The 19,169-nt window shown below is 41.3% G+C and overlaps 1 protein-coding gene across 1 annotated transcript; it reads left to right on the forward strand.

Annotated features, from left to right (window-relative positions):
• Positions 1-2,048: 2,048 nt before the first annotated feature.
• LOC129408086 (transcription factor SPT20 homolog) lies at positions 2,049-18,682 on the forward strand. The gene is made up of 3 exons (XM_055150832.1): positions 2,049-2,184; positions 2,895-2,991; positions 17,580-18,682. The coding sequence occupies exons 1-3, from the start codon at positions 2,049-2,051 to the stop codon at positions 18,379-18,381; spliced, it is 1,035 nt and encodes a 344-aa protein (XP_055006807.1). The 3' UTR covers positions 18,382-18,682.
• Positions 18,683-19,169: the final 487 nt, after the last annotated feature.

A 19,169-nucleotide genomic window follows, 5' to 3' on the forward strand; every position in this document is an offset into this window, starting at 1 on the left:
TGTTAAATCCTGTTGCAGTCCTGGTTTAGTCCTGGTTTTAGACGTGTTTTAGTCCTGATTTAGTTCTAGTGTAGATCTAGTTTAGTCCTGGTTTTAGTTCTTGTTTAGACCTGGTTTAGTTTGAGTGGAATTACCGGAAAAAAAAAAGAAAAAAAAGGGATATAGCCCAAAATGTGAAAACAGGAAAATACCGCCGTGTAATCCTTTTATTTCAACAAAGTAACTGTAATCCCATTACCACTCACTGAAACAGTAACTGTAACTGAATACAGTTACTCATAATTTGTACTCTGATTATGTAACTCCAGTACATGTAATCTGTTACTCCAACACTGTTGGTTGAGCGGTCAGATCCACTGACCCACAGGTTGACTGATGTGGGTCCAGCTTCCACAGATGAATGTTGTCGTTGTGTCCTTGGGCAAGACACTTAACCCACCTCGCCCCCAGGGTCTGCGTACACTGGTGTGTGAATGTGTGAGTGGTTCCTTGATGTAAAGAGCTTTGAATACATAGGGGGGAAAGCGCTGTATAAAGATTTAACAATTTAAATCAGTGCTGCCTGAAACTTTGTTTTTTTTTATTTATTTTTTTTACTTTTTATCATCTGTCCAGAGACCTCAGAAGAGAAATATCCTCTGAGTAATTCTAGTACATTCACAGAAATGTTAATTAATTTAAACAATCTCTGTTAATAAAACTTAGGCTGGTTGTCTCTCCCTAATTAATTCATTATCTAGCAGAAAATTTCCACAGTGTATCTTCCCTTTAACATTTCAGTGGCTCCACAAACACGGTACTATGTCCATTCTCAGTTTTTCCAGACCTGATTTGAATAATAGTTTGAAACGTCTCCTCTCGGTGATGTGACACTGATTACAGCTGGCGTGTCGTGGCAGTGTGACCCCCGCACGGAGCATATGTGTCAGCCCTCGTGTATACAGCACAGTACAGTGTTTGGGGCCCCGCGGGGGGTGGGGGAGGGGCCGGGCAGCCTCAGGGGCCCGGCGGGGAGGGGTCGGACAGGGGCACCGCCATATCAGGACATAAGACACTCCACAGCGGCTAAACAGCAAAGGTCAAACAGGCTCTAGTATGACGCTGTCAGGACCACTCCGACCTGCACACAGACAAGGTGAAACTGGAACAGTGTAGACAGAGCAGGGTGCTGGGTGCAGGGTGGAGGGTGCACTTACAGATGTAACAGTAGTGCTTTTATATGATCAACAGTAGCATCATTTTTTATACTGCATCATAAAGTGTGTTGCAAAAGCAGCTATTTTAGGAGGGGAATAAAATTGACTGTAAGAAATTGCTCCTGTATTTAAAAAAAAAAAAAAAATAGGAATGTAAGATTACGGATGTAACTCTGGCCTCTTAGTAGCCCAGGAAAGCCATAGCACCCAAGGGTCAACAAAAAAACGAAGGAAAGAGAATAAGTTCTTCTCCTGTTTTTTTTTTTTATTGGCCACACCATGAGCAGATCTGACCGCATGTCCCCATGACAGACAACAGGCAACAACACTGTGACAAAACAATTCCCCTTATATAGCTTGGCCTAAACCACTAATGCCCAAACAGGTCAATTTAAACTTTTAAAAACTACTAAATATAAGATAAGATTTACAACTATTTACATTTCATCAACTAATATTGCACTTTGTAACATCAGGATTATCAGTTTTTCATTATTATTTCATGTATTAGTTAGATAGTTAAAACCATTTTGACAGTTAAACCTCCCCTCCCCCAGCAGCACTTGGCAGAGTCCAAATCAGGGCGATGGGATGCACCTGGCCTGCACTGATAAGGACACGCCTCCAAATCAGTGCCTCCACCAATCACCTCAAAGGAAAGGAAAAAAGGAGTGAAACAGGGAAAATTAACATGGCATCAAATGAATGGGGCTGTGTTTCAATTCGAGGGCTGCAGCCTCTGAAGGCTGGTTTTAAAGCCGCATACGTCACTTCTGGTGAAACAAGGCCTGTCCCATTTCATTTTTATGTCATGCAGCCTTCAAATGCAGCCCTAAAACCAGCCTCGTTTCCATGGAGATGGGGCCGCGAACGGAGGACACATCCGAGTATCCTTCACAGCCTTCAGTATCCCAGCATGCACCGCGGCAGCAGTCAGATGTTCGAAAACACGCAGCAAAAAGCCCGTCCGGAGAGCGGAGAAAAACATGTGAGTAACACTTTTAACTTTAGGAAATCATTACTAACACAACTGTAAACGTAAAGTACGACCATAACTCCCACAAAACTGTCAAATAAGTTAGTTTTTAACTGCGTGAACCGCGGAGTTTTGAGCTAAAGTTTGACTAGTGATGTGCAGCTAATGCGATGAAAAATCCGCTCAAACTTTCATATTTGGACACATTTCCATCAAACACTAATGATGTTTTTACTGTTAGGGGAAAAGAAGCTCACGGAGTGATTTAAAGAAGCTACGAGGAGAAAACTCCACGTTTTCACGGACAGTGTAAACATGTAAACAGTTGGTCAGTGTAGCTCGGAGTTAAGATGAAAACACATTATTTCATACATTCAACTGAAAAGACTCAGTCTGACTCTATCAAAGCTCATATTTACTTGTAAATCACATAATCACATAAACCTCCAACGTGTGCATTTCATTCAGGGAATACATTATCTGCTTTTAACAATCCGTGCATGTTTGTAAAGTGAAGAGTAAATAATCCTGCCTGGACAGGTCAGATTTATGATGGACATGAGGCTCATTGAACAGATTTGTGCAGACACTGGTGTAGATACGACCTGGTGTAGATACGACCTGGTGTAGATACGACCTGACTGTGTCTGTTCACTCTGTCACATCTAATGTTATAACAATGAGAAATCTGTTTTACATGAATTTTCTTTTCTCATCTGCAGCCTCCAGTATGAGGACACAACACACTGCAGGGGCCACAGAACTGTTGGCTGACAAGATGCTTGTGATTCATAAAATGGGTCAAATGCAGATGACAAAGTAAAGGCCACACTGAGCTGGAGGTACTGACCCAGACTCCTGCCAACGATTAGGTATGGGGCATGTTACATTGAAAATTCTACTAATAATAAGAGCTGCAAATGAATCATGCTCATGTTGATATTATGATTTTAAATTGTGAAAATATGTATTTCTCACATGTGTGGGATTCCTCTATTCATTTAGCTGTTTCAGATATAAACTGCCTTTGAATCTGAATGTACATCAAAGTTTAAGTTCAACGTTAAAATTGTTTATTGTTCTTCATACGAAAAACATATAAAGAATTGTTTTCCTCACTCCCTTGTGTATAAATAAATAATAATGAATGTAAATAGTGCGGGGGGAGTCCAGGTGTTCTTTGGGGCTACATGTTCTGTGAAACTTATTTTCCTCTAATAGTTTTGTAGTTTTCTTAATGTGTTTGTCATTCCAGGTTTTCACTCTGCAGGACAGAACTTTGAATCAATCAGACCTAACACCCACTCTGCTCTTCCTCCTCCAGAAGACGAGAGACACATCAGACTGAGTGGTCCAAGTCTCCACTGTCCATGTCTCCACTGTCCATGTCTCCATGTCCATGTCCACTGTCCATGTCTCCACTGTCCATGTCTCCACTCCATGTCTCCACTGTCCATGTCTCCACTGTCATGTCTCCACTCCATGTCTGTCCATCTCCACTGTCCATGTCTCCACTGTCCATGTCTCCACTGTCCATGTCCAGAGTATCTCAGGAGGAGGTCCAGAGTCTCATATGATCTGAACAAGTGTGTGAGACAGAAATGAAAACATCTGCTCATAAGTTTTTCTGAATGTTTTTCAGTCTGTACTGACATTTGATTTATGGTGAAATGTGCCATTTATTTGATGTCTCTTTTGATAGTAACTAATTACATGTACTATTGTACTGCAGATAAGCTGTGGTATTGCACATGATCATATTTGGCAAAGATATTTTGTTCATTTTTGATTGTTACTTGCTTCAGCAAAAAGGGAACACAATGAGATTTACTGACATACAGCTGTTTGTACTAACCTGTTAATGCAGAGTGTGTGTAATGGGTTTAATATTTGACTTCATATTATGATAAAGTATTTCCAGAAGTTCCTTGGATTGTTTAATAAACCAGCTTTTCTCAGGAGAGATGTCTTTCTTTCTTTACAAATCCTTAATAATGATAATATTTAGTAATGCATATCTTATCAATTTTTGTAAACTTTAAGATAATTTAGTCTATTTAAGATGTATCCCTTTAAATATAGCCGTTTTGTTTTGCAAAAGTTAAACATACATTTTCGTTTTTGGCCATAAGATTTGGATGCAAGTTATTAAAATAATTTGGTCACAAAATCCGAAAGTTTGATGACCTGTGCGTATTCTTTTTACTGATCCGTGTGTGTAATCTGTGCGGAGCGTGTTAGCATTAGCATTAGCTCTAGCAGCGTCCCTCGGTTGCTGGGCGACAGGGGAGCGGCTCCGAGGTCTAGACTGTCCCATTTCCACAACGGCCTGGCGTCCGCGGAGGCCAGTTCAAGGGCTGCAGGCTTCACGGCCGACGAAGGACCCAGCCTTCACAGCCTTCGGAGGCTGCAGCCCTTTGAATTGGGACACAGTCTATAACTGAAAACATGAAGGTGTACACCTGATGAGTGAGGGTGTGCTCTATAGCTCCCTCACAAGGAAACAACTGGCTGTGTGAATTATAGGCATTCGTTTCTCTGTCATGTGAAAGAGCCCTCACTAAATGTGAGGGCCCAACAGTTTCAAACTGGAGACTGAACTGCTAACCCTCTGCTTCCATGACTAGAGCAAAGTGTCACATTTTTATACAATGCTTTTCTACCTTCAAGGCACTCAAAGCACTTTACATCAAGAAACGACTCACTCATTCACATTAGAGCATGGAAACCTGACCAAAGTCCAAGGGGAACCAGCGAATCCCAGAGGGCTCGGTCAGACTCAGACAAATATTTAGAACTTATGTTTGGGCTCGGGTGAGACTCGGACACAGCTATAAGACATTTGAAATGTAAGTTTGGGCCATAATAGCACCTTACCTGCTTCTTGGACTTGTGCTGTGATCCATGCATTATGTGGACAGAGACAGAGTGTCAGAGTCTAGGATGGTGCGCACAGAGATGGGCCACTGAAAGGTTGTATGGAGGATTTTTTTTTTGTTTCACATTGTCAGTGAAAGTTTAAAATACCAATACAGAGACGCAGCAGCCTTGTAATTATGATGACCAAAAAAAAAAAAGAGTGAAAATCTATCAACTGCAGACGTAGTGAGGCCAGATAAACATCAGCCAATAGAAAACAAGGCTACCTCATTATCTAGTGGCTGTTAGGTTGTCAATCAAACTCCCTACATTTCTCTTGTAACTGACTTGCTGGTGCGCGGGGATTACGTGGTTTATGCGGCGGTTCTTAGAGGCTTTTACAAATTGTAGCTAAAGTTTGTTGCGATGGCGGACGAGAATCCACGACCAGTTCGCTGCAAAAGAAAGTCAGTTTTTGAGGTCCCTGAAAGAAGAGGAGAAGGGGAAAAAGAGCGAAGACAAACTGAGGTGATTCTTGGAGATTCCTTCCAGCGATTGTGCGAATGAAGCAGACGAAGGGTCTAAAAACTGATGCATCGGTCTCTAAATTACCTCTAGAGAGGAAACTTCAACAATAATTCTGAACGCACACTGGCTGTAAACATGCGTGATTTCTCGAGTAAGGAGGCGGGAGGAAGTGTTTCTACTGAGGGAGCAGTGGAAGAGGAAGGTGGTGTCACGCATGCACAACATTTGAAAAAGAACAGTCGCTGTATTTGTTTTCCCTTAAAAAATCCTCTATACAACCTTGAATGGAGACAAGCCGGTGTTCCCCTGTCAGAATTTGCTTGATGTTGGTTTGTTTCACTTGATACAAGTGTTTGTTTTTGTGAAATTAAAATATTAGGTTACCCCAGCCATGTCTCTGGGCTGGCCTGGGAACGCCTCTGGATCCCCCCCTGGAGGAGCTGGAGGAAGTGTCTGGGGTGAAGGAAGTCTGGGAGTCCCCGCTTAGACTGCTGCCCCTGCGACCCAGCCCCGGATAAGTGGAAGAAAATGGATGAATGGATGGATGGAGATTTGTCTTGCTGTGACAATGAAACAGGTGCAGTCAGTGCAGTTGTGTAGACGTGGTAGCGGAGATGGAAAATATCAAAAACAAGTTAGCCTCTGGAATATTTAAAACCACCAAACATGAGAGAAGAAACTCTACTGTGTGGAAACATTTCAACATAGTTCCACATAAAACAATGTCCTACATGTGTCATTAGCTGGAAAATAGTGTGACTGTAATTGTGTCGGGCTCGGTCGGACTCTGACACAAATATCTTAATTAGGCATGGGCATTTGATGAAAGTTTCTTAATCGATCGTCGGAAGAATTAACGATCGATTATCGATTAATCATGAACATTTTTATATTAAAATCATCATCATTATTACTACTAATCTGCATAAATAAATTCAACTTTACGACATATAAACCGTAACGACTCTAGAGCCACATCAGCTGTTTGACATTATGTGTTTAATTCAGTTTAGCTCAACTCTCACAGAAACAAAACTTAAAACTGCATCGCTCATTTGCATAAATTAAGCGAAGATAAAACTACAGCTCATGTGTCGCTGATGTGGTTCAACTTCTGTTGGATTAAAAGACATGACTCAGGTGAATACAGGTTAGTGTGACCAGATTTGCGTTTGTCAAAACCAGGACAGCGTACGGGGGGAGGGGGGCGGGGCCTCGTCATCGACATTGAGCGACTCTCACCTGGCAAAGCTTTTTCCCACTGGACACAGAAACATATGTGCTGCTTTATCCACTGTGCACATGGACTCACACTTGTCCCCAACGCAACGGAAAGCGTGGAATTTCTTGTACAAATCATCGTTAAATCCACATTTGTGCTTCAGTACGTTGCAGACTGACCCACTGTTTGTGTCTTGTTCCTTCTGATGCAGAGACACATGTACACACCTGTTTGGTCACGCTACACACAGCAACCTACATTCGGGTTGTCGATTAAAATGAATGTAATCGATGAAATTCTTAATGATCAATTATCGATTAATCGACTAATCATGTCCATCCCTAATCTTAAAGCCTATAGGGCTCGGGTCAGATTCAATCACTGCTCTGTCAGATCAAATCAAAAATCAGGTCAAAAATCAGCCCGATCCACTCTAATCTACAAACACTCATACACTTCTGTACCCAGGCACTGAGGACAAAATGGGTTAAGGACGAAATGGGTTAAGGACGAAATGGGTTGCCCAAGAACACAACAACAGCATTCTGTGGAAGCTGGAACTTATGCGTCAGTGGATCTAACAATGACGTTTATACAAATCCTACGTGTAACGATTTAAAAAATAATATTGGAGAAGGAATTCAGTAGAGTATGTGACGGGGGACGTGTACTGTTGCCGGTTAATCAGACCAATGATGTCGAAAATACAGGAGAAAAATATGACTCAAACATGCATGAATCACTCTAAATGCAACTTTGAAAGGGTCAATGAGGAAGGAAAGTGACTATAACACACTTAAAAGCTCTGAAAAGTCCATTGTGCAGAATAAGTTTGTTTTAAATCTTGGTTTTTAGTCTACGACGGAGTATAAGGCTTAGATTAAAAAAAAAAAAGATGATGCTGGCACTACGGGAATAAAGTCATAATATTTCGACATTAAAGTTGTAATATTATAAGAATAAAGTCATAATTTTACAGGAATAAAGTAATAATTTTACGAGAATAAAGTAGTAATTTTATGAGAATAAAGTCATAGTCAAAATAAAGTCGTAATATCACGAGAATATCGGATGCTCGTGTATGAATGAGTAGCTGGAGCTCTGGACAATTTGAATCATTTTGTAAAGGAGAAGAATCCGTGTATCATTCGTTCATTCGACTGAACAAGGACTGAATCAGGACTAAACCAGGTCCGGAACCAAACCAGAACTAAGACCGGGATTGAGACCGGGACCAGATCGGGACTGAAAACGGTTTAGTCCTGATTTAAGTCATGGAAATGGGAAATGGCGTTTCCGTGACTTAAAATGCGATGTGGGACTATTGCGCCGCATACGGACTGAACCAGGACTGAACCAGGACTGAACCAGGACTGAACCAGGACTGAACCAGGACTGAACCGTTTTCAGTCCTGGTCTGGTCCCGGACCTGCATTTAGTCCTGGTTAAGTCCTGGATCAATCCTGGTTCAGTCCGGAGGCGCAAATGAAAAAAATAGTTGTTTTTTCGTTTTCTTGTTTTTGGTTTTATAATGAAAAACGAATGAATGAAAATGAATGATACACGGATTGAAAAGCATCTTCTTCTGCGGCATTTTTCACTTTGAGCTTATTACAACTTTATTCTTGTAATATTATAACTTTATTCTTGTAATATTACGACTTTAATGTCGAAATGTTACGACTTTATTCTCGTAGCGCCAGCATCATTTATTTTTTTTATCTGAGCCTTATACTCCGTCGTATTAGTCTGCACTTTCTCCTTTAACGTTAATTTTATGATGATTATTCATGTTTTGATTTGTTTGTATAGCAATTTCTTAATTTGTGAAGCACTTGGAATGATTTTGCGTACAAATTGTCCTATAAAAATAAACTTGCTTTGCCCGTGTGTATCTAACCATATTAAATCCAGCTAATACTGAACTGTAAGAGACAAGATAAGTTCGCCAAATGCTACACCGTTTTATCTGTTTATTAGTGACTGAGATTTCGAGAGCCTGCGATCTCTGTCCAATTGCAAATTAACACCACATTTAACAAGAAAGCGATGTGTTTGAGTGCTGTTTGTGTTGCGGGCGCCAAGATACTCATTCTTAAGCGTTTGCCCAAAGCTTGCGGCGATTACACTGGGCCATATGTCTCGTCTGGAACGCGTCAGATGCCCCGGTCCATTCAGTCTTTTTAAAAGCAGCCTCTCTCATCAAACCATTCATAATGAACCATCAAATATGAGCGCGGGGTGGTGGTGAGCTGTTGCTTTTGTGCACTGGCCAAAAAGCGGGTCTGGCTTCCACGGCTGGGATGATATCACGAGGCCAATAGGAAATGAAAATGGGGCGGGCATGACAATGAGAGAAAGAGGAGTTTTCAGTGTGTGGCTATGAAGTCAAGCTGAAGAGTAAATCTGTGAAAATTCATGGCAAATAAACAATAAAAAACAAAAATGAATGAATGGAAACTTAGAAAATGTTCAATCTTTGTTCAGAAATATTCATAATTTACTTTTCTCAAATGACAGGATTTTAATTGACTTAATCTATTTACTCAGGTATTACTACAGTTGTTTCATTGGTTAAAAAATAAAAATAAAAAATTACAACAAAAACATGCTTTCTGGGTGAATGTTTTGAATGATATTTTTAAGATGTTTTTACAACCCAGTGCCAGGGACAAAGGAAAGTAACACAAACCAGATATGATAGATAAACGGGTTTTATAAAGTGCTGTAGGTAAGTACAATAACAAAATAAAACGTTTTACATTTGATAAATCAATTCCCCAAATTTAACTAAACCACTCCTAAACTAAGGTAGCTAACAGCAACAAAAAACTGCTGCCCAAGGGCCGAGCCAAACTGGCAAAACTAAAAATTATAGTTCATTAATAGGGGTGTACAAAAATATCGGAATATCGATATCATATCGTTTAATGTGATGATACAGTATCAATATCATGGGCTACTGTATCGATATATAACCAAGAGTATTTTTAGGTGTGTTTTACTTAGGGCTGGGTATCACTAAGAAGTTGCCGATACGATACATACCTCGATACATAGGCCACGATACAATACATATCTCGATACAGTGCACTTTCGATTCGATATATTTCAAATCGATTCGATACGGTTCAATAAAATAATTTTGTAAAACTAGGGGTGTGAAAAAAATCGGAATATCGATATATCGTATCGTTTAATGTGATGATACAGTATCAATATCATGGGCTACTGTATCGATATATCACCAAGAGTATTTTTAGGTGTGTTTTACAAAATTATTTTGTTATAGTGCTACAGTTTTGTTGCTTATGGAGTGAAAGGAAACTCGTTTATGCAACACATTTGACATTTTTACACATTTTTGAAACAGTCATCCAGCCACACAGCACTTTTATTGGTCGAGGTGATTGATGTGTAGGCACTGGATTGGAGGAACGGGACGTCAATCCTCCAACCAGAGCACAAGGGACGTCGGCGCCAGCCCACAGCGACGGAACCACGGCCCGCCAGTCAGATGTCAGGCACCACACAGGACATGCAAATGTGGAAGATACACACGGTAACACAAACGGGGAGCGCCAGGCGATGCGGAGCCGGAGACAGGCCGCGAGCAGTAACACCCCCCCCCCCCCCCTTAAGATACAACTTTAGATTCTTTTTTCTACTAACCTAATGTTTAATCAGAATATAAAACTGCAACATCACAAATTTAAGGACAAATGGAAAAGGTGGACTGAATTGATCAAAACTGTAAGACCAGATTTTGTGTAACCCTTGACTTTGTTTTTCTTGCAATTGTTTGTAATTATTATTCATGTGTGCGCATCAAAGGCACACCACACACGTATTGTATTTGTCCAGTGGTGTAGTAGGGATATTTTAAGTGTGAGTAAGGGATTCGTAACGTCGTCGATGTGATGATCCCCGCCCACCCACCAACCTTTACAAAAAATAAAATAAAAATTAACTCATTTTCAGGAAAAAATTTATATTTGATGTTTTTTATACAAAATGATGCGTAACCTTGTGTGGCGACACAAGGGGTTAACACTTTGGGATGTAAAATTTTATAATAAATTGTTGCAACAACACCACCCCAAATCTAGTTTGGGGAAATAGTTTAAATGTAAGGCACACAGATAAGCATAACAAAAGGGAGGGAGAGAGCCAGGTTCCATCAATTACACAATCTTTACTTCTCTGTTTTAAAACACAGATTTAAGTTGTTTAAAAGTAGCTACATCCATAAAAACAAGCAAACAGTAAAACAGATACAAAATACTAAAACAAAACAAAGAGCTAATCCCCAAAACCAGAAACAACAAAACAAAAGTAAAGTAAAACAAAAAAGCAAAGAGTAGAACAAAACAATGAAACAAAACAAAGCAAAACAGCAGTGAAACAAAACAAAACAGCAGAGGCGGTGTGCTCACGCCGCTGCAGGGCCGCGCTGAAACCTCGAAAATTAATTTCTGGGATTAAAATCTGAGCCTGCAGTACAAGATTCTGGGCTAAAAACATACCGCGGTTGGAAGAGACAGTGTGCAATCCCAGGCTGTATCAAAGGCAACTTTACGCACAACTACTGCGTCCAGACGTGGTCCAAACAATGTGGACCGCCACACGCTATAAACATAACACACTTTAGAAGGTTGGTTGGCACAGGTAGCACGTGGTAGGGCTTTGTTTACCTGCCGCCGCGGTTTAAGGGACACGGCGGCGCACAGCCAAGCGCAATAGGGCGAGGGACTCACTCGGACTCACCCGTGGAACTAAAGAGACAATGGTAAGAATTTGGGCGTGGATGAATGAGTGGAGGAGTATCGGGCGTGCATGACCTGTCGAAGAGATGAAAATGCACACTGGGTGCTCTGTGATTCAGAGGAGCGAGGCACTGATGCGGTGCAGAGCAGCGGCACTAAAAGGAGACGTGATTGTAAATTTGGATAAAACGTGCATGGGAGTTTACAAATGGAAGTTACCTGAGCTGAAGGACAGAGCGGCCACGAGGAGAGGCCCGGAAGAGCGTGTGAGCCAAAGGGGGAACGACTGAGAAGGGAGCGATTAAATAGTCCACCAGCGCAGCGCCACAGAACGCCAGGTAAGAGCACCTGCAGCCCAGACCCTCAAAGCCGCTCTTGCCACACATGTTATTAACATTAACGCCGTTCATAATCACCTACAGAACATAAATCATAGACTACAACACATGAACCAGGACTAAAACAGGACTAAACCGGAACTGAACCAGAACTGATCCAGAACTACGACTAAACCAGGACTACACTAGAACTGAACGAGGACTGAACAGGACTAAATCAGGACTAAACCAGGACTAAACCAGGTCTAAACCAGGACTAAACCAGGACTACACCAGGACTAAACCAGAACTGAACAGGACTAAATCAGGACTACACTAGAACTGAACCAGAACTGATCCAGGACTAGGCCTAAACCAGGACTACACTAGAACTGAACCAGGACTGAACAGGACTAAATCAGGACAAAATCAGGTCTAAACCAGGACTAAACCAGGACTAATCTTGGACTTGAGAGCAACAGAGCCCGTGGAGCAGGGCCAGGACTGCACTTTGCAATGACTGTGCTTAGCCCCTTTCTTCTGCAGTCACTCAACAGCCTCTGTCCTGACACTCAGTCCTGGTTCAGTCCTGGTTCTGTTTTGGTTTAGTCCTGGTTTAGTCCTGGTTCAGTCCTGGTTCAGTCCTGGTTTAGTCCTGGTTCAGTCCTGGTTTAGTCCTGGTCCCTCATGTCTCAGGTCTATACATGACAGTAGTGCAGATATCATGAGCCTGTGCAGGTTGTTTTCATCAGTGCCAGTAGCTCCGGTTTGACGTTTAAGTTGTCGATATTTTATATTTGTTATTTTTTTTAATATCTCATGTTGGGAGAAGTGGTTGGACCCTCGTGTCCCATGCCCACTACACCCCTGTATTTGTCTTTTTCATATCACTTAAAAAATAAAGAATTACAAAAAAATAAAAACTAAGCTTGGTTTCATCAGCTTTTCTCCATTGAAATATACAAGTTTAATGCTATACTGTGGGACATCTAGGCAAGGACATGTTAGCCTTTCTACTATAAGCCACAGTATGTAGCTTTTTAGCAGAAATAAATAAATACATACAAATAAATTAAAGTTTTAAGATGGTCTGAAAACTCAAGATGGATGGATTTAAAGAGATATTTTGAGGAGCCTGTGATCAATACGAGTGTTCATGGTCCTGTTTAGGAGATTAATTTTCAGTTAAAAAGGAACTGAATTGAACTGAAAAATTGTTAGCTATGGTAGTTGTATATGAATGTTGTTGTTACAGCTAAGTCCATCCATTCTGGTCAGAGTGTTAAAAAAAAAAAAATCAGATTAAGTCAAACTTCTAACAGAGTAGTGCTTTCAGTTAGCTTCACATCCTCAGGGAATGTTGACATCAACTGCAAAGTATCAATAAAAAAAACATGTTTTATTTTTTTGCATTGACAAACCGAGAAGAACGTGCATCCTTACTTACTGGGCTTGCATCTCCACAGACCTGACTCTTACGCTGCCTTCAGACTGCAGCCTGAAGTGACCCAAATCCAATTTTTTTGGCCCCTATGTGACCTGTATCTGATCTTTTAATGACAGTCTGAACGACACAGATCCGATTTTTTTCAAATGTGACCCAGGACACTTGGATATGTGCTCCTGAAACCGATACATATCTGATCTTTTGACATGCGACTTCAGTCTGAACGGCCAAAGTGCATTCATCCAACCTACACGTTATCAACAAGACACAAATGTCACTATTCTGCGCTGAAGTAGGTGAAAATTGTTAATGAACTCTGTGTCACTGAAGTGAAGCACATCACCACTCACCACTCTTGGCTCCGTCTCCACATCCACATGTTCCTTTCAAATGGACGTCGCTGCCGCTGTCCCACAAAACACCACGACCAAAAACCTCGTCCTTCTCCTTCTCAATCTCCTCCTTAAAACAAGTAAGTTGTTCATGTTCTGGCTCCGGTACGAGAGGAACTTTAAAATCTCCAGGTGCTCAATGCTGCGTCCATGTTTGGACAACTTCCGTAAACACAGAGACGCTCGCTGCAGTTGACGTCATCGTGTCTCCAGTGTCACATGTGGGACACTTTTGGGCCGTTTACTGTTCACACTGGAGTCACATACAAGTCACATTTAATTGGAAATGTGAACAACCTCGCAAAAACATCGGATTTCACAAAAAAATCGGAATTGAGCGTTAAGCCCTGCAGTCTGAACGTAGCCTTATTTGTCCTAGAGCCTTATTTGCCTTCACCTGCTTGTTTCCATGGAAATATTGTTCCTCTGGCTATAATATTCCACAGTGTGACACAAAACTCCAATCTCAGTGAGGAATATTCCAAGTGCCTTCCTTCTCGTTACCACTAATATGAAACATATTTATCTCTAATTCAATCAGAAAGCATAACATTGGCTGACTTGTATTGTTAAAATCACTATTACTAACACAAAATGTACCAAATAATCGTAAAAAAGCATCGCCGAGGCAAGAAAACACGCTTCAACAGAATAGAATTTTGGAATTTCTCTTTCTGCCCATTGTATCTTAATAATGAATAAGACCTGGGAGTGAAAACATCTAGCACAAAGTTTTTCGAGTGGGATTCTTGGCAGCAGAAGCACGCGGTGTACTGGCTCGGAACCTGCATAATGCACTGAATAACAAGGATAAGTTACTCCAGGTGAAATTCTGTCCAACACTGAGACTGGAGCAGAAATCTGAAAAAAAAAAAAAAAAAGATTTATGATGGAATAAACATAATACAAAAATACTATTTAGCTGAAACTTTGCAGCTGATGTCATCAACATTCCCTGGGGATGTGATGCTAACTGTGGGCACTGCTCTGTCTGAGGTTTGTTAGATTCTCATATGGAAAAGGTAGAGACAAATCATACACCATTTGAACATGTTTTATCTGAATCCTAAAAGATTTGTATATGACAGTGAAAACAGTTACAAGATCTTTGGTAAATATGTGCAGCATGAAACATATAAAACTTTGTAACCTGCAAGAGCTGAACATGACACTAATCCCACACACAATCTCCTCAAAGGTCAAAGGACAAAGGTCATTTTTACCACAGAATCAGAGAAAAACAAGTGAAATGATGAGATGAGATGATGAAATTATCACTGTGTGTGTGTGTGTGTGTGTGTGTGTGTGTGTGTGTGTGTGTGTGTGTGTGTGTGTCAGATGCCCTCCCGCTACACAGAGATGAAAACAGAGGAAGAGAAGAGGGATAAAGAGGGATGGAGACAAGGAGAGCACTAAAAAGTGACAAGTCCTGATGTGACTAAACCAGGACTAAACCAGGACTGAACCAGAACTGAACCAGGACTAAAATATGGACTGAACCAAGACCAGGACTAATGTAAAACAGGACCGAATCCCTGGTGTAATTATGACAAAAATAGAACATAGGCGCCTCAAAAACTTCACATTTCATTTTTATTATTATCACTGTGTTTTACTCACAGTCTGTTTGTCTTTCAGTGATAAATGACTCACATCTAAATCCAAAATACAAACTGAAAATGCCCAAATCCAGAGTCCTTTTCCTCTTTAGACGTCCACAGACTGTAAAGAAATCGCTCGGCTGCAGTCAAATGAAGCTCATCGACGCCCGCGGTTACAGGGGAGAATTCAGAGCTGCATTTTAGGAATCGATTTACAGACAAAACAGCAAAATGAAAAACCCGGGATCACGTAGAGCGGATTAATACGAACATTTTAAGAGCAGAACGATGAGGCTCGCAGCAGCAGTTACGGCCGACACACACTACAGGATTTGGAACCATTTTTAAACGTGCGACAGAAAGCGAACGCCACAGACACGAGGAGAATCTTACGAGACTTTAAATCCCCGATCGCAAAGACTGAAGCGGGATCTGTGTGCAGACCTTTGTGTCACCTGTTTCCTGTCTACAGTAAAACCACTCACTTTGAGACTCTTCAGTGTTCAAAGATCAGACTCTGCACTTCTAGTTCACATACAAAACAAAACTGGGTTATTATTATTATTTGTGAATTCAATTTGTATTTCTTTGTGTCAAACACCAGGACTTTTCTGAAAATGAACAGGTCAGACTTTACCCGCCCCTTTACCTGAGCAGTGAGGCCCCGCCCCTTTACCTGAGTATTTTCTGAGTAACTTTCCTTGAATCAACAAAAAACAATGAAGTCGTGCAAATGTGTTGGGGACGTTTCAGCCGCTGCTTTCACAAACGCTCTGATGTCGGGCGGTTGTCTTGTCTCCTCCCTCTCACCAGGAGGTTGTGGGTTAGACTCCTGATCTCTCTGATCTAAGCCCCTCCCCTTCTGTCCCAGGTGAGATCGACTAGTTTTGTTAATTATAAAAAAAACAACATTAAACGTTTAACATGTGAAAGCTTCCACAAGAGCAGACGACTTCTCTGTTGCCATGGTTTCCATCTAATATTAATACAGATGGAAAAGTACATCGTAATCACCGGGAAAATGATTTAGCTCCCCTCTGGGACGATGACATCATCACATTCTAGAATCTAAAATAGTTTTGGAGCCTGAGAAGCTGTCGCCGTAGCAACGTGATGTTCTAATGCCGCCCTGGATCTCCATGGTGATAGAACTCTGCTTGATGACATCATCAGAGAAGCACGACGCTGCTTTAAAGTAAACTTTGAGTGACACAGTGAAATAAACACTAAAGTGACAGAATACTTTTACTAATACTTTTACTACTGCTACTTCAAAGCAGCGCTCTGCTTTATGACATCATCAGTAAAGGACAAGCACAAAGCACAAAGCAACTTACTGCTTTGAAGAAGATTATAAGTGTAACACGAAACAGACCCTACAGACACAGAATACTGCCACTTCTACTGCGTGTACTACGACTACTGCGAGTACTGCGTGTACTGCTACTAGAGCTACTACTGCACGTTTACACTAGAGCTTTTCTCTCTCTCTACTGCATATTTAAACAGAAAAAATGCCCTGGTGTTTTTTTAGAAACTCTCGACCTAAGGTCAAGTGCCAAATCTTAGAGGCTGAGAACCAGGAACTGCACGAGAGGATCCGAAACTTAGAAAATCAGAACCAGCAACAAAACGAGACGATCCAATACATAGACATTCAGAACCAGCAACAAAACGAGACGATCCGAAACTTAGAAAATCAGAACCAGCAACAAAACGAGACGATCCGAAACTTAGAAAATCAGAACCAGCAACAAAACGAGACGATCCGAAACTTAGAAAATCAGAACCAGCAACAAAACGAGACGATCCGAAACTTAGAAAATCAGAACCAGCAACAAAACGAGACGATCCAAAACTTAGAAAATCAGAACCAGCTACAAAACGACACGATCCAATACATAGAGATTCAGAACCAGCAACAAAACGAGACGATCCGAAACTTAGAAAATCAGAACCAGCTACAAAACGACACGATCCAATACATAGAGATTCAGAACCAGCAACAAAACGAGACGATCCGAAACTTAGAAAATCAGAACCAGCAACAAAACGAGACGATCCAAAACTTAGAAAATCAGAACCAGCTACAAAACGACACGATCCAATACATAGAGATTCAGAACCAGCAACAAAACGAGACGATCCAAAACTTAGAAAATCAGAACCAGCTACAAAACGACACGATCCAATACATAGAGATTCAGAACCAGCAACAAAACGAGACGATCCGAAACTTAGAAAATCAGAACCAGCAACAAAACGAGACGATCCGAAACTTAGAAAATCAGAACCAGCAACAAAACGAGACGATCCGAAACTTAGAAAATCAGAACCAGCAACAAAACGAGACGATCCGAAACTTAGAAAATCAGAACCAGCAACAAAACGAGACGATCCAAAACTTAGAAAATCAGAACCAGCTACAAAACGACACGATCCAATACATAGAGATTCAGAACCAGCAACAAAACGAGACGATCCGAAACTTAGAAAATCAGAACCAGCTACAAAACGACACGATCCAATACATAGAGATTCAGAACCAGCAACAAAACGAGACGATCCAAAACTTAGAAAATCAGAACCAGCTACAAAACGACACGATCCAATACATAGAGATTCAGAACCAGCAACAAAACGAGACGATCCGAAACTTAGAAAATCAGAACCAGCAACAAAACGAGACGATCCGAAACTTAGAAAATCAGAACCAGCAACAAAACGAGACGATCCAAAACTTAGAAAATCAGAACCAGCAACAAAACAAGAGGAACCGAAACTTAGAAAACAACTCATTAAATCATAACAACGAACTGTTAGAAGAACAGATCGAGAGGGTCTGCTTGCAGCAGGAGTCGCTGGAGAAAGTTCAGATGAGGTGTGATGAAGCACAAGGTGAAGTCTGCCCACACCTACGAGATCTGAAGGAGGAACGTCAACAACATGCTCAGCTGAAAGACCCATTCAGAGTTCCTCAAAGCTGTCACCGAGCTCAACCAAGAGAAGGTGAATTTGAAGGAGGAGCTCGAAATGTTGACGACAGGAGTCGGTTCCTCAGGCTTTCGGGAATTTAAAAAAAAAATCTTATAAGAAGCGCATGTCCGAAGATCTGAAAAGTGTGGAGAACAGGTTATCGGAGGTGTAGAGAGACAGAGAGACAACGACAGAGGATCACAGAACTGTTGGAGGAGATGGAGATTCTCTGTGATGAACATGAAAAGATCAAACAGGAGAAAACACATCTGCAAGAGCAAATCCAGCAGATGTGTGAAGAGCTGCAGAAAGCCCACGCCGAGCTGGAGAGCTCCACGAAGACGTTAGCCGAGGAGCAGAGGAGAAACCAACTTCTCACACGACTGAAGGACAAATACGAACTCCACGACGAAGAAGAAGAATACGAGGACGAGCGCGAGAGGAGAGGAAGAGGAGACGGAGGAGGAGGAAGACGGGACAAACTAGATGAAACCCCAGCTCAGACCTGGGTTAGACCTGGGTTAGACCTGGGTGAGATCAGGTTTAGATCGGGTTTTCAGACCTGGTTTAAACCTGGTTTAGTCCTGGATTAGACCTGCCGGTATTACGACATCCGTCCGGTATATGACATGTCTCTATTTACTCTATTTTTGTTTAGCACTCATGCCTCACAGCAAGAAGGTTATGGGTTGTTTCTCTTCGTGTCTGGATGAGTTTCTTCCGGTTTCCTCCATCAACACAAAATCTGCTCCAGGTCCATGAACAGCTGATAGTCAAGGACACTTAAACACAATCAATTCAATCATTGTGTCCTTAGGCAAGACACTTCACACACATTGCCTCGTATGAAAGTGGTGTGTGTGTGTGTGTGTGTGTGTGTATATATATA

Source organism: Boleophthalmus pectinirostris, unplaced genomic scaffold (assembly GCF_026225935.1).
Source record: "Boleophthalmus pectinirostris isolate CB_2022bp ecotype Guang Dong unplaced genomic scaffold, ASM2622593v1 HiC_scaffold_15, whole genome shotgun sequence".
NCBI classification, from domain to species: domain Eukaryota; kingdom Metazoa; phylum Chordata; class Actinopteri; order Gobiiformes; family Gobiidae; genus Boleophthalmus; species Boleophthalmus pectinirostris.

What these genes read in the sequence shown, in the direction of transcription:
- LOC129408086 (XM_055150832.1), top strand. Translation starts at nt 2,049, where the DNA reads ATGGAGATGGGGCCGCGAACGGAGGACACATCCGAGTATCCTTCACAG. An exon ending in CGGAGAGCGGAGAAAAACAT is followed by an intron (nt 2,185 to 2,894) that starts GTGAGTAACACT and finishes TCTCATCTGCAG; the next exon opens with CCTCCAGTATGAGGACACAA. An exon ending in GGTCAAATGCAGATGACAAA is followed by an intron (nt 2,992 to 17,579) that starts GTAAAGGCCACA and finishes CGAGACGATCCG; the next exon opens with AAACTTAGAAAATCAGAACC.